The 17,076-nt window shown below is 32.7% G+C and overlaps 1 protein-coding gene across 1 annotated transcript; it reads right to left on the bottom strand.

Moving 5' to 3' along the window:
- Window positions 1-2,169: 2,169 nt before the first annotated feature.
- Window positions 2,170-17,076, bottom strand: LOC137927241 (zinc finger protein 2-like). The gene is made up of 9 exons (XM_068771019.1): window positions 16,942-17,076; window positions 14,101-14,217; window positions 13,237-13,479; window positions 10,704-10,865; window positions 9,546-9,674; window positions 7,206-7,417; window positions 5,000-5,113; window positions 2,342-2,486; window positions 2,170-2,289 (listed from the first exon to the last, which is right to left on the bottom strand). Exons 1-9 carry the CDS (start codon window positions 17,038-17,040, stop codon window positions 2,170-2,172), a joined length of 1,341 nt encoding a protein of 446 aa, XP_068627120.1. The 5' UTR covers window positions 17,041-17,076.

Raw genomic sequence — 17,076 nt, 5'->3', positions numbered from 1 at the left:
AACATGGCAAGGCCATAAACAAAAAAAGTTTGGGGAACACAGGGCTGAAACGAGAATACGTAATTTCAAACATATAGCATTAACTAATTCTTGTAATACCTATTCTACCTTCTATATACAAAGGCGATATAAAAAAATGTTTGCAACATCTGTAGTGCGAAAGGGACGGATATACTCACTTGTTCGTTGTTCCCTCTCGATGTCTCTTAGCTCGCTTGAAGTGCAATTTTAATGTATCCTGAGTGAAAAGGAGGTTAATGTGAGTTCATATGTAAAATTATTTTATTGTAAAAATATTTAAAATTGAAAAGCTACTAATAATTACATTTATACAATAATGTTTGTAATGGAATGCATGTATATGTATATATGTATGTATATTCGGCGGTTGGGATCCGTTCCGGATCCACCGTCAAATTTATCCATCTTGTACGGGTAATATCTCTGGGCATGGTTAAACCTTAAATTGAACCAAAACTTTAGATATCACACTGAAAATGTAAATAAACGCGGTTTAAATTTGGGTAGGATGTAAGTGATCCGCCATCGCCGACCGTTCCGCGCCGCGTTGGATCTCGAACTACCCCCTCAAGATCGCTGCGCGGTGGTTTTAACGTTTGGCTAGAGTAGGTACTTCCAGTCAGTTCCAGTCTCGTCCACTTCCGGAAGGAACGTTCCATAATTTTGTACTAGATGGCGCCACCGACCCGCCGTAGGATGTAGGCGATCCTCCATCACCGACAGTTCCGCGCCACTTCCAATCTGAAACTGCCCCCTTAACGTCGCTGCACGGTGGTTTTAATGTCGCGCTAGAGTAGGAACTTCCGGTCAGTTCCACTCTCGACCACTTCCGGAAGGGACGTTCCATTCTTCTGTACTAGATGGCGCCACCGACCCGCATTCATATTTATAAATGTATGTGTGTATGTAGTAATATATGTATTTGTATATATGAACACCCTATACTGCCTTCTTCATGTCTCTCATCTCCATCCAAAGGTTGTATGGTAGAGATCGCCTCGAGCGATAACACCGCCTCTTGTACCATATGAATCGTTTTTCATTTTATTTTAATTATTATCTATGGTGTACAAGAATGATTAAATAAATAAATAAAAAATGATTGTTGAACACAGTGACTGTCTTGATTTTATTCTTTATGCATATATAAGTTCTGATAGACTGTCGCTGCAAAGCAAAGAACCCCCCTCCCCCAAATCATCTTGATGACCGGTCCTGCGCTTCCCGCATCCACCGACTTTCCCGTGACCTTCACCATACCGTCAGTCCACCTAATGGAGGGGGGGGGGGGTTCTAACTACACCACTACTGACTTCACTTTAGCAATATTTCTCGTCTATCTACCCTCGTGATCGTTGTAATGCGGATTTTCTCACTGTCTAGTTACATTTACAACTACCCCCAATATTTCTATATTTACAATCTTCCATACATTTCAAAATCAATCGGAAGCGGCCTGGATCCAATCCTTTTCATCTGTCCACCTCGTGGACCTCCTATACTGGGCTTGCAGATTCGTGGTCTCCATTCCAGAACCTTAAGATTTCACCAGCCATCTGATATATTCGCTTTATGATCTGCCTACTGCCATTCAACCTAATCCGCTCGGCTGTGTCTCTGCTATAGTTTCTTACCAACGCATTAGATTAAAACAAAACTTGTAAAAAACATGTACTTATATGAAGTAATATAATATTATATATAAATACTACATACTGCGACACTAGATACGAAATACAATCGAAGGTAACAGAAGAAATTCTGATGTTATATAAAGACAGAACTTTATCTGCCCCCCCCCCCCCCCCTTTTGATGGAAGGGTAACTGGCTCGCTGAATATATATTAAATAATAGCTTTATAAAAAAATAATGAATAAAAATCAACACATTATTAATATTATTTTTCTTAACATACAATCGCGTACTTTTGAGATATATATATATACAGCTTGTGTAACAGACAGCCATTGGGACCGAAAGGTTTCACCACCACGAGCTGGTAAACGCGGCGTTGCCGCCTAGTTTTTTTTTTGGGGTCCCCGCTATTGGGGACCTCTTCCACCCCTATCTTTCGGAAGATCAGGGTTGTTTTTCACTCTCTATCATTCTTATCTTTCATTCACCACATGATCTGTCTTTGTACTCTTTCATTCCACAATATTATCAATCTCACTCTTCCGTTCTGGACACCTAGATTCAGGTTCCACTAGGTAGACGATATATCCAATGTCGCGGTAAGTCATCAGCGCAAAACCGATCCTGCTGAACTTTGGCGCCCATGCGTTATAGGTGATCAAATAATTAAATCACAAATCTTACCATAGATTTAAACTTGATGTCGCATTCCACGCAATAACAGTCTCTGTGCGTATGAACAGAACGCACATGTTTGTGCAGCAGAGTCGGATACACGAAGCTCAGGCTGCATTGCTCGCACTGGAACCGCTTTATGTTGTCGTGCCTCCTGTATTATTGTGAAGAACTTATATATACAGGGTGATTGATAATAGATGTAAAAACTTAAAATTAGTGAATGAATAAGTCATTTGTGAGAGAATCTAAAGATTCTACACTTATTTACAATCATTATATAAAGTGGAATTATATCTCTATCTAATATATAAAATTTTCGTGTCATGGTGTGCGTGATTGAACTCGTCCGAAACGGCTTGACCGATTTTCGTGAATCTCAGCGCGCACATTCGCCAGGGCGGAGAATCGGACAACATCTATTTTTAATTCCCCTAAATGTTAAGGGTGGTCCACCCCTTTACATTTTTTTAATTTTTAGACAAATTTTTTGTTTTATTTTTTATGATACAGCATATGAAAATTTATACAACCCTGAAGTTTCATCCCTCTACGATCAACCTTTATTTTATTTATTTATTTTACATTTCCTAGAAATAAATCACATGGAAAAACAACGTTTGCGGATTCAGCTAGTATATCGACCTTCGGAAAGAGACAATCGGCTAATTTCGGCTTCGTAGAGCGTTATCTCTGTACACACACACATATATATATATATATATATATATATATATATATATATATATATATATATATAGGCCAACTTAAAACCAAAAAAATAACTATCAAAAGAAGCAAATGATACTTGTTGTAACAGCTCCTAATAGATATCGGACTGTTTGTACTTCGTGCGACAGAGATAGCGCTCTACGAAGCCAAAATTAGCCGACTGTTTCTTTCCAAAGGTCGATGTGCAATTTTTACCGGTCGTTTTGACTTAATAACATTATTTAAGAAATTATAAGACGTATCTATTTTATACATATATCGTAATGGAATGTCCACTGGGCATGGACCACTCAATACAATTATAAGACCAGTTGGTGCCACGTCCAGGGTTTTTCGGTGACCTCGACAAGGTCACCTGTACCTTGTAAATGGACGTCTTATAATGCTTATACCGGTCACAAAGATATATAGTCACCTCTTCTTATATATATCTTGTATATAGTGTTGTATATACACCAATACCTCACTTTGCGTCATGGTTACGTTCCAAATAAACACGACGCAAATTGAAAAGCCGCAAAGTGAATTAAGTTTTTCTATAGCAAACCATGTAAAGATCGAAGGTTCCAGGGTCACGAAAATACTAATTTTTAAAAAGAAATTTGAACAAAGTAAACATTTAAAAAACAATAATAACTTTGCCAATAAATAAATTGGAATATTATTTATCTTTTTTGTAACCAGAAACAACAAGTAAAAATTTATATAAATTTATAATTTTTTTTTACAAAAAGCACAACATACTACATTACAACACACTACGTAATTGAAACTGAACTCTTAAAATTAGCAAAACAAAGTGAAAATAAAACTGTATTCAAATTGCTTTGATTTTTAGTTAGAAAGGGAATCCCCGAGTTTTGATGGCATTGCGCAATTAGAACTAAAAGTGTTGCCATCTTTAAGAAAAAATAAATTAAAACAAATTGAAGACTCGAACAGGAAGAAATTTGTATAAATTTATTATTCTGTTTTAAAAAAAGCACAACACACTACATTACAACACACTCCGTAATTGAAATTGAACTCTAAAATTAGCAAAACAAAGTGAAAATAAAATTGTATTCAAATTGCTTAGATTTTTAGTTAGAAAGGGAATCCCCGAGTTTTGATAGCATGGCGCGACGCAATCAGAAACCATAGTGTTGCCATCTTTTAGAAAAAAAAATTAAAGACTCGAACCCAAAACAACGCAACCTCGAAAATCTAACGACGCACAGTAAAAATTAGTACTAATTAAGCAGCGACGCAACTTCGAAAAAAACGCAAAACGGAACGACGCAAAGCGAGGTATTGGTGTATACAATAATTATCTGTCGTTACAGACTGTACTGTCAGAAATAATTAGCCTATCGCATTACAATGGAAATAATAAATTAATGTAACATTTTCTAAAGTGATCACTATACAAGCTAATTGTAAATAGGTATAAACAACTTTAAAGTTATTGAAAAAGGGCCTTTGACAGACATTTAATCTGTAAAAAAAACTAACAATAAACCAGTGTGATGTGGAAAAACGTTTATTTAATTATTAAAACAATTTGTGCGCGGAAAATGAATAATTCGCCTACGCGCGGTTGCGCATCGAACCATGGCTCAAATCCGACTCTCTAGAACTCCAACGGCCGCGGGCGCACGTGCTGCGTCTTGGCTCCCTGCCAAGAGCAAGCGAGAGCGCGTATCGTGCACGCCGTGCGAGTGAGCGAGACGAGTGGGCGAGACGAACAAAAGGTTAAGCGTTGTGACGACGTCCGCGGGAACTTTCACATATGGCGGCTTTGTATATAGCAATATTATTACACCAGGAATATTTATATTCAAAATTAATATATTTATTTAGAATTGTGATTGTCACTTTAACTATTTGAATAACTATTAAAATTATTACAAGGTATTGGTGTATATGTGGAAGTAAAGTATAAAGTATACTTACATGGTGTGAACGCGAAGTGAATCAAGGCTTTTATACAATTTTCCGCACTTGTCGCACGCGTGGGGCTCTGTGCGTGCGTGGGCGCGCACGTGACGCTGCATCACGGTGCGTTTACTGGAAATAAGAAAACATTTTCTTTCCAATCGACTGACAAATTTCCATTGAATATATATATTTATATATATATATATATATATATATATATATATATATATATATATATATATATATACACACACGCCGTTATCTCTGTCGCACGAAATACAACAACTGACAAAACGTCACATAGGTAGTGTGGGAAAGAGATAGTGCTCTACAAAGCCGAAATTAGCCGATTGTCTCTTTCCAAATGTCGATGTGGAATATTTATCGCCGGATACTGTATATATAGTGTGCGTGCGTTTTAATTAAAGTATCTCGTCTCATAATTTCCATAATTAAATTATTAAAATCTTGGTAACTAGTGACATCTGTTGGTATATAAAAAAATCGACACATTTTAATTTTATAGCAACACTAGCTGATCCCGCAAACGTTGTTTTGCAAAAAAAAATAAAGTTTTTAATTAACAAATGTCAGATAAGGGTTGATCGTAGAGGGGTGAAAATTTAGGTTTGTATGTATTTTTGTATGCTGTATCATAATAAAATAAAAACCAAAAAAATTGTCTAAAAAAATTAAAAATAAAATTTAGGGGTGGACGACCCTTATCACTTAGGGGTATGGAAAATAGATAGTAGCCGATTCTCAGACATACTGAACACGCATGTAAAATTTGGTAAAAATCGGTCAAGCCGTTTCGGAGGAGTTCAAGTTCGAACACCGTGACACGAGAATTTTATATATTAGATATATATATACAGTACCCGGACATAAATATTCCACATCGACATTTGGAAAGGGACAATCGGCTAAATTCGGCTTCGTAAAGCGTTATCTCTGTCGCAGGAAATACAACAACTTACAAAACGTCACATACGTAGTGTGGGACAGAGATAGTGCTCTACCAAGCCGAAATTAGCCGATTGTCTCTTTCCAAAGGTCGATGTGCAATATTTATCGCCGGGTACAGTATATATAGTGTGCGTGCGTTTTAATTAAAGTATCTCGTCTCATAATTTTCATAATTAGATAATTAAAATCTTGATAACTAGAGACATCTGTTGGTATATAAAAAAATCGACACATTTTAATTTTATAGCAACACTAGCTGATCCCGCAAACGTTGTTTTGCAAAAAAAATTAAAGTTTTTAATTAACAAATGTAAGATAAGGGTTGATCGTAGAGGGGTGAAAATTTAGGTTTGTATGTATTTTTGTATGCTGTATCAAAATAAATAAAAACCAAAAAAATTGTCTAAAAAATTACCTTATCACTTAGGGGTATGGAAAATAGATAGTAGCCGATTCTCAGACATACTGAATACGCATGTAAAATTTGGTAAAAATCGGTCAAGCCGTTTCGGAGGAGTTCAAGTTCGAACACCGTGACACGAGAATTTTATATATTAGATATATATATACAGTACCCGGCCATAAATATTCCACATCGACATTTGGAAAGGGACAATCGGCTAAATTCGGCTTCGTAAAGCGTTATCTCTGTCGCAGGAAATACAACAACTTACAAAACGTCACATACGTAGTGTGGGACAGAGATAGTGCTCTACCAAGCCGAAATTAGCCGATTGTCTCTTTCCAAAGGTCGATGTGCAATATTTATCGCCGGGTACAGTATATATAGTGTGCGTGCGTTTTAATTAAAGTATCTCGTCTCATAATTTTCATAATTAGATAATTAAAATCTTGATAACTAGAGACATCTGTTGGTATATAAAAAAATCGACACATTTTAATTTTATAGCAACACTAGCTGATCCCGCAAACGTTGTTTTGCAAAAAAAATTAAAGTTTTTAATTAACAAATGTAAGATAAGGGTTGATCGTAGAGGGGTGAAAATTTAGGTTTGTATGTATTTTTGTATGCTGTATCAAAATAAATAAAAACCAAAAAAATTGTCTAAAAAATTACCTTATCACTTAGGGGTATGGAAAATAGATAGTAGCCGATTCTCAGACATACTGAATACGCATGTAAAATTTGGTAAAAATCGGTCAAGCCGTTTCGGAGGAGTTCAAGTTCGAACACCGTGACACGAGAATTTTATATATTAGATTTATTATACGGGGAATAACCTTAACTTACTTGGTGGTGAACGCGCACTGGCTGCACCTGTAAGCAGCTGGTGCATCAGAATGAGCTATCGTGTAGTGCTCCAGCACGTGCTGTCGAGATAGCCTGATATACCCGCAAAGCTTGCAGCGGTAGCGCGTGCTGTGAGATTTCATGTGACCACGCAACGAAACCGCGCTGGGACAGTACTGGCTGCATAATTCACATCTCAATGGTCCGTTTTTCTGAAAGACGCACACTTATTTCTTCGTAAATTTCATCACAGATATATAAGGTGATTAAAAATTAAAGTGATCACTTTAAGATATGTTAACTTATTAAACGGTTTTATTTAGTTCGACCCGTACGGAATTTATTTGGGTCAAAATTAGAAATTGAAATTTAAGCACCTTCCCGTTATCAGATTGATCTGAAATTTGGTACACACATTTAATTTAGATGACAATACAATATAATACAATCAATAATTTTTTTAACTTTATTTAAGACTTCGTATTGTCATTACTTCCATAATTTACCCTAGAAAGGATTTCACAACCTCATATAGGAATCCGTAATATAATACTGCGGAAATAACTAAAATAGACAAAAAATTATTGTCTTTTTAAACGGTTTTATTTAGTTCGACCCGTACGGAATTTGTTTATTTGGGTCAAAATTAGAAATTGAAATTTAAACACCTTCCCGTTGTCAGATTGATCTGAAATTTGTTACACACATTTAATTTAAATGACAATACAATATAATAAAATCAATAACATTATAAATCTAAGATGGCCGCCGATACAAAATGGCGGATTACATATTTTTCCTTAACCCCCTCTATATGGGTATCAAATGAAATGGCTACACTAGTAAAACACGATGATTATGTCAAAATTTAAAATTCAAGATGGACGCCGTTCCAATATGGCGGAGTAGGTACATATTTTTCCACAACCACCAAAATATGGGTATCAAAAAAAACGTTTAACTTAAAAGTTTTTTAAATGTATTTATTTTATCTATTGGAATGCGACGGTACAATAACTTCTAGCAGTAAAAAGTCTGCAGGGACAGAACATTATCATATAGTCTACTGCAACACCTGGCGCTGGTCAAATATTTTCAATCTAGCTTAAGTAATGACTCTGTCGACTGTTTTACAATTTCATTTAGTAGTTCAAGTTATATGAATATAAATCAATATAATAAAGGTAAAGGAATATTAAGAAACGTTAATTATTATTATGACAGTAATTAAATATTAAGAATGCAAATCAAAACTGTATTATAAATGTTATTCATATATTATGAATGTTATTGCACATTATGAGAGTAAATGAATATTAAGAATGTAAATTAATATTGTTCCACTAAATTAATATTACAAATGTGAATTAGTAATATTTCAGTAAATTAATAATATCAATTTATTATAAATACAATTCATATATTATGAATGTTATTGCACATTATGAGAGTAAATGAATATTAAGAATGTAAATTAATATTGTTCTTTGTTGTATTAATTTATTGGTAAATTAGTATTAAGAGCGTAAATTAATATTATAACAGTAAATGCCTATAAAGAATGTAAATTAATATTGTTTTAGTAACTTAATATTTAAAATGTGAATTAATATCATTTTAGTAAATAATTAATATCAATTTATTATAAATACAATTCATATGTAATAAATGTTAATACAAATTATGAGTGTAGATTAATATTAAGGGTGTAATTAAATAATGTAGCGGTAAATGAATATTAAGAATGTAAATGAATTTATTTTAGTAAATTAATATTAAGACCGTAAATTAATAATAAGAATGCAAATGAATACAGTATTATAAATGCAATTCATATAATATAAATGTTAATGCAAATTATGGGAGTAAATAAATATTAAGTGTATAATTAAATATTGTAGCGGTAAATTAATATTAAAATGTAAATTAATATTTAGAATGTAAATTAATAATAAGAATACAAACGAATACAGTATTATACATGCAATTCATATAATATGAATGTTAATGCTCATCATGAGAGTAAATGAATATTAAGAAAATAATACAAATATTAAAGCGGTAAATGAATATTAAAAATGTAAATGAATATTATTACAGTAAATAAAAACGTAAATTAATAACAAAAATGCAATTGAATACAAAACCACATGAAACATGAAAACATGAATACCATAAATGCAATTTATGTATTATGAATGTTAATGCACGTTATGGGAGTATGTGAATCTTAATATTCATTTAATTCATAATAATGTAGCGGTAAATGAATATTAATTATGTAAATGAATATTATATATAGTTTAATGAATACAATACATGTAGGTGAAAATATCTCACCGGAGAATGTTTCTCCAAATGACTTTCTAGTACATCTTCGAAATTGAATCCCTTAACACACTTGTCGCACTTGTACGGCGCCCGGAGGTACCTCTCGCTTTTGGACCTCTCTTTCATCTCTTCTAACACCTGAAAAATACATTTCTACCCTCTTAATTTTTAATTTATTAATATTCATTGTTAACACTGAAGTCACAATAAAGTGTTTCTATAAACGTACAACAGATGGGTTAATATATATAAATACGTAAAATAAATATAACATATATTTCTTAGATATTTAGTTTATCGGGTAAACTGTTAATGATTGTATTAAATATCAGATTACTGAATATCCTATCTGAGAATAACAACTAGAGGTACAACTTCAAGGAAATCGCTCTTCAGAGTATTAGGTTCAAAATCAGCTGTTGAAGTCTTAAATTTATTTAACATGGAATAAGTATTTTTAAATCTAAGTCTGTCGATCTTATTTTTAGTAACTATTTGTTTTTAGAAATACATAGTTACTGTATTGACTCGTTAATTGATTACTGTAAGGAAGAAACAGACGATTGTTTAAAAGTAATTATTGAAGGTAGACGATTAAAAAAGGCTTTTATTAAAAGTATGTTTTATTGAAAATGTGTTTCATTGAAAGTGTGTTTGATTGAAAATGTGTTTTATTGAAAATGTGTTTTATTGAAAGTGTGTTTTATTAAAAATGTGTTTTATTGAAAGTGTGTTTTATTGAAAGTGTGTTTTATTGAAAGTATGGTTTATGGAAAATGTATTTTATTGAAAGTATGTTTTATTGAAAATGTGTTTTATTGAAAGTGTGTTTTATTAAAAGTGTGTTTTATTGAAAGTGTGTTTTATTGAAAGTGTGTTTTATTGAAAGTGTGTTTTAATAAAAGCGTGTTTTATTAAAAGTGTGTTTTATTAAAAGTGTGTTTTATTGAAAGTATGTCTTATTGAAAGTATGGTTTATTGAAAATGGGTTTTATTGAAAATGTGTTTTATTGAAAGTGTGTTTTATTGAAAATGTTTTTTTAAAGTGTATTTTATTAAAAGTGTGTTTTATTGAAAGTTAGTTTTATTTAGTGTCAGAAAACTTGGCCTCTGTACAGCTCTGATGAAAGAAAATCACAAAAAAGAAAACCACGAAAGGACACTCACCTGATCCTTGGTCAACTTGATAACAGTATACTCCGATGTCTCTTGCACCATGCGAGAAGTGAATCCCTCGCGAAGGATCTTCTTCTTACCTTTTTTCTTTCCACCTTTCATTATTTCTTTTCGCTTCATATTCTTCTGTGTTTTAGAAATTTCGTTCTCTGTCTGGAAAACAGATTATCTAGTCTTTATAAATCTATACATAAGTTGAATTCAAGCTCACAGGCGCTTAACAAGCCATTGGTTCTTTTTATCGTTTACTAAGAGAGTGAGAAGATAGAGGGTTCTCTATTCTAATTGAACTCGTGTATCTTGGGATATCAGTCAAACTAAGTAAGTCCAACTTCTAGAATAGTATTTTTCCACCTTATATGTGCGACGTCCCACCAAAGCCTTTTTTAAATTCTTACGCCCCCCTATGTAACACATATATCTTTTATATTAAATCGTATATAAAATATAAAGCGAAAGGGTTAAACCCGTGTAGAGTTCATTTTCGAATTGGCCCCTTTAGCAATTAAATAACTTCACAGTGTCGTGGGCCCAACGTTGGGAAATACTGTTCTAGAAAAAATCGGCAGTATTCGTGAAACTACTAAGTAACTTCCAGTCCAAAAATCACTGAGGAATTTTGGACGGGAAGATGGAACCCGTGTTACATGTGATGACTGAAAGGAGTGAACCGTGGTGCAAGCACAGTCGCTCAGGGAGCCATGGAGAGGACTACTCTGTGAGATCGAATCAGGAATGAAAGGATCCTTAGACGAACTTGCTGAGATAGCAAGTTGAAGTAGCAATAGGCAGGCACCATATGGTCTCATACCTCCATGCATACCTTAATACCACACTACGATCGCCACCACGGCTGCAAAGCGTGGTGATTGTGGTCTATATCCCCTCATAGATATCTTTGGAAGAGTCCTAAGTCTTGCAGCGGGGTTTATTGTCACCTTATCCTTATAACATCATCATACAATAGATAAACGATGAAACTTATGATGAACCCTTGTTGTATAAGTCGCTTTTTATAGTGTTACTAGATTTTAAGTTTTCTCAAAAAAAAAATTAAAAAAAAAATTATATGTTGACGTCAAGTTAAGTCAAAAAGTTTCGATGAAATGCCTTCGACCTGATAATAGGTGAAAAGAACTTGACTCCTGACAGTGAATGATGAAATGCAAACTTTTAAAGCTTTTACTATAACCAATCATCCTGTATAGTCTGATCACCTGTACCAGAGACTAATATAGCGGAAGATATCACCCACTACTGTATTAAAGTTATTGTGAAAGAAACCACAAAAAAACGTAGTCTATTGTACTCTTCTCAGATCATGTTGCATTTAACCCTCATACCTTTAAGTTGAAGGATGCCATCATAATGCAACAACTTGACTCTAGTTTCTATTGAATTTTTTGCTTTTTACTACTAGAACCAACTGTCTCTGGAAAAAATATTCCTAAAGACAACTTAAGTAAGGTGAATAAATACTTCAATCTTATCAAAAATAACAAGAAATAAATTCATAGTAAACTTGTATGTATAAAAGATTGTAGAAAGAGGTATCACAGCGATATCTCTATAATCTGATGAAGAACTTGGACTGATCAAGGTGAAGATTATTTTATTTATTAGGTGGACCGAAAAGTTATGTCGTTTTCTTAAGTTAAATTCACACTACTACATTCTTAACAAGTTTTATTTCAACAATATATTCACCTTCGTTATCAACAACCTTATGCCGTCTAGTATACAAATCAATGCCGGAGCGGTAACAAATCAAACGGTTTTTCTGCAAAATATGCGAAATTACTTTCCAGTCCCCCTTATGTAATAAATTTATAAAAGATAGTTTTATTTTTCTTAAATGGCAACACTACTCTACCACGTCACTCTTTTGTGACAACTTCCGGTAAAAGGACTGAGAGTGGTGGGGTTGAAACAGCGTTTTGATTATTCAGTCGGGAGCTCGATCACTCGTTCGATAACCATCGAAGTGATAAGTTGTCTAGTGGAAACTATGCTAGTTGGCCTAAAAGAGTATTAAAAGTGGAATAAATACTGTGCTATGAATTGGAATTTTTCTGATACTTATATTTCCCTCTATTAATATCTTTGGTGCAGGCCTATGACTTGCAATGACAGAAATACATATTTAATGGAATCAGGCGTTACCTTGTGGAAGTCCATCCTAAGTAAGAAAAGGACCAGTATTTAGCCACCACCGCAAATGCAGTGGTAGTCGTGCAACAAATGCACCGCCCGCCAGCCCGCTGATAAATGCGTATACAGCAAACAATGCGAATCACACAACTGCCACCGCCAAATTACTCAACACTTGTTTCACCCCACCACGGGGCATCCTCAGGAGTTATGTTACACCGATTAGTGCCAAACACAGAGTGACTCTGTGGCATCTGTGACATCACGTCTACCACTGCATGTGCGGAAGTGGCTAAATATTGGTCCTTTTCAGACAGAAATACATTTCCATGCTCTGTTTCATTCACCACAAAGACTAAAGAATGATACAAACATTAACTTCTAGATTTTCCTTTTTCACTTCTTCTAACTCAGCGTGATCACCATTTCCTCCACAGAAGAGAACCAATGGCACTTCATCCTCATCTTCTGTTACATACGCTTCGTTACAGTCAAAGACCGAATCCTCAGTCTTCAAGTCCAAATCCAAGACCTGATCACATTCAGGACCAACATAGTAGGTTTTTATTGGTGATATTGATATGTTATTATAATTTAATAGTGGTCGTTTTGTCTCCTGTAATAAATATTTATATATATTGTTACAAAGCACGAGTTACAGAACCCTCTAAACAATAAACACTGAACCCTAGGATCAAGAAGAGCCGTAAACACGAGTGACCTTGAAGTTATTTATAGATTTTTGTGTACGTTTCTCGGAAATTCTAACCGAGTACTATCTCGAACTTACTAGAACCTTCTCCGTAGTATAAATATGTGTACTCCCCATGTCGACAGTTCAGTGTTGTTTTTCGAGTTATAAGATTAAGATCTACGCTCAGTGTTACAAAGTGACTATTTGGTAAGTTATCTGGACAGTGATTTCTTAAGCGATTTGGAAGCGAAGTTTGGTCTAAGCGAAAGTATACTTTGTGTTAACGTAGGGTGACCATCTGATTTGTGAATGAAGGATTCCTTGTGAACCAGTGGTGTTTCATTTCGAGTCAGAACTCACAGTACGTAACAATATTAAGGAGAAAAAAAGCCTTAGGAGCATAGAAAGGTTCTCTAATCGCATCCAAAAACCTATTCTACAATATTAAAAGTTTTGAATGAAAAGTTAGAAATAAATATTTGATTAAAGTAAAGCCTTAAATTAATTGGGAGGGTACATTTAAAAAGTAATTTAAATGCTTACATTTATTTCTTCATTTAAATATACATATGCTTTTTGACATTGCTCAATAAATTTTTCCAACTTGTATAGGAGACTTGAACAAAACACACATATATACATCTCCATTTGTTTTGTCACCTGAAAAAGGATATATTTTATTATATATTTGCTAATAAAAATATTGCAATAAGTAGAATAAAAGATAAAAACTGCGATAAATATATAAAGCTGCATAAAACTGAGATTTAAAGATAATTGTAAATAAAAATACCTAGAATGTAGTGGTTGAGGATGGATGTATGGCGAATAGAACGTAGGAGAAAGACTTAGAAAATTGTGGAACGAAAGAAGTGAAAGACAATAAAAAAAAGCGTGAAAAAATCAATAAAGAAAATAAACGACCCTGTCCCTGTCCCCCCAATATATATATATATATATATATTACTGAAAATATTGCTATGATATCAATCATTAAAATTACGTGGGATTAGTTTTACAACTGAACTTTTAAGTGATTGTTGAATTATTTCAGTACTGAAATTTATATAACCCATGTCAGCTCCTGGGAAATCGAAGAAAGTTACTGGCATGAATAATAATTATTATTATTCCAGCATAGAATTAGCGAAATCCAAACACCGATCGTAATTAACTAACCGGCGTCTTAAGTATTGTTAGTAGTGCTGTCATGTACGTGTGCATATATCTAACTTCAATAAACGTATTTTGTACTTTTGTTTAAATAATTATAATATATAAAAAAAACATTCTTTTGCGTGATATAAACGCGTATTCAATTGCAGCTTGCAAAAAATTTAAAATTTCTAAAAATAGCTCGCACTATCAAAGAGCTTGGCCACCCCTGATATATACAGTATATATACCAAAATTACATTTATTAAATTTTTTGTCTGTATGTGTTTTTATTCCGGCTAATCTCTGTGATGGCTGGACTAATGATGTGACTTACACTGGTAGATAGCTGATGTAATAAGGAATAACTTAGTCTACTTTTATTTTAGAAAAATTCTTAAACATAAAATAATTTAATAAACGAAATATTTTTTTTGTTAAATTCCAGACGAAGTCAGGGGCACAGCTAGTCTAATCATAAATAACATCTTCATTAGTAAAGTTGATGGTAAATAAGCTATCTTTAGCCAACACATGCCTAATCCACAGGCAATTCCAAAACAAAAGGATAAAAAGTCTGAAAAATTATTTTAATAATGTTATTCATCACTATAAAGCTATGGGTAGCACTAGATATTGCTTTAGTTTTTCATCCTCTGTGCAACTACACAAACCAGGGATGGGGGTATAAGGCCTTACCATACCAATCCTTCGATAAATAGATTCTTGGAAACACCCTTATGGTGTATATTTTCAAAGATACATATAATAATTCAAGATAATATTAATAAACAATTATTTATACAATAATCATAGAGACTCAATCATTAATAAAATAAACAAAGTGACTTGTAAAAGGTGTAATAATTTTAAAGTGGTAAATATATAGTAAACTTATCAGCAAAAATGAATAAAACACACTGAATACACAATGAATAAAACTTATTTTACAGAAAAAACGATTGATTTGTTACCACTCCGGCATTGATTTCTATACAAGACGAGCGAAAGGTTCTTGATAACAAAGGTGAATATATTGTTAGTTAGAAATTAAATCTTATTAAAAATGTAGTCATGTGAATTTAACTTAAGAAAGTAGCATTACTTTCTGATCCCCCTATATATTGTAATGCACCAAGTCAATAACTTCTAGCAATAAAATGTGTACAGTAGTCCTTGTTGAGGAAAGTAGTAAGGGATTTATTATTATTATTTTTTGTGGGGTTGGGTAAGAACTACATAGGATGCAATTGATAAATTATATATAATATAGAGTTAGGAAAATAGATTTTAAAATATTAACCATGAATAATTAAATTTAATTGTATTAATAATAATAATAATAATAAAAAACTATTAATTATAACAGAAAACAGTATTTTGTGAAACATGGCAAAGGATAGAAGAGATGCATAGAGAAAATGTATAAGAAAGCCATAGAGTATGAGAAAATATGTGATATGAGTAGGAAGAAGGAAAGAAAATAAAATATGCACCTAAAAAATTAATCTAACAAAGGTCCTTAAAAATTATCAAAAGTCCTAAAAATGGACCATTAAAAATATGTTATTTTTATCGTAAATTTTCTGACTATCTATTATCATTAACATATTTCTGAAACTATTGATTTCTAGATATATTAGATATATCATATCTATTAGATAGCAAATGTGCTATACATTCACATCTTTAAAATTATTTACAAAATATAAAGCATTAATAAATCTGTATATAAATCTGTATGTGTAATATTTAAATTCTCTTTAACAGCACACACAAAACATATACTGTAAGATAAATTTACAAAGAGCCTTGTGAACTTAATAATTTAAATACTCAAAATTGAAAAACAATCGACGAATATTCGAATTATTTTTATTTTTTCCGTTTAAACTAAATAACCTTTTATAATTAAACATTATAGTAATAATATGTTAAATTATGTATATTAGTGTTTTTATAAGCTTTTGAGAAAAAAAACTATTCAAACAAACATGTTATCCCTAATCTTTTTAATTAAATCAGGCACAAATTACAAGACTAACTTAGCCTGTACTTGAAACGCATCATTTTACTCTCGAAAGTAAATTGAAGGATTTAATATCTACACGACAAAATATATTTAATTATTATCTTTTCGTAATATATTTTATAGATAAATCATTAAAGAATAAACAGTAAACAAGCAATAAACAAGTATCTTGCATTTACGTATATATTAAGCCATACCTCGTTAAAAAGCCGATGGTATCGTTCTATATCTTTTGCAGACATTGGAGTAACATCGTCACCGCTCTTAAGGCAAGTTTGGCAAACTGTATATCTCATGATTATTATTATTTTAAACTAATTAAAAATGAAAAC

The sequence above is a fragment of the Battus philenor genome, unplaced genomic scaffold (assembly GCF_028537555.1).
Source record: "Battus philenor isolate CCGP_79_NKW_IND1 unplaced genomic scaffold, ilBatPhil1.0.hap1 SCAF_30, whole genome shotgun sequence".
NCBI classification, from domain to species: Eukaryota; Metazoa; Arthropoda; class Insecta; order Lepidoptera; family Papilionidae; genus Battus; species Battus philenor.
This window is presented reverse-complemented; position numbering and strand designations above follow the sequence as displayed.

Excerpts from the sequence above, each read along its gene's own strand:
- LOC137927241 (XM_068771019.1), bottom strand. The coding sequence starts at position 17,040 with ATGAGATATACAGTTTGCCAAACTTGCCTTAAGAGCGGTGACGATGTT. Across the intron at positions 9,675-10,703 it reads TCAAGTTGACCAAGGATCAG|GTGTTAGAAGAGATGAAAGA; the intron begins GTGAGTGTCCTT and ends TGTATTTTTCAG. Across the intron at positions 2,290-2,341 it reads ACATCAAGTTTAAATCTATG|TTCAGCAGGATCGGTTTTGC; the intron begins GTAAGATTTGTG and ends TGGGCGCCAAAG.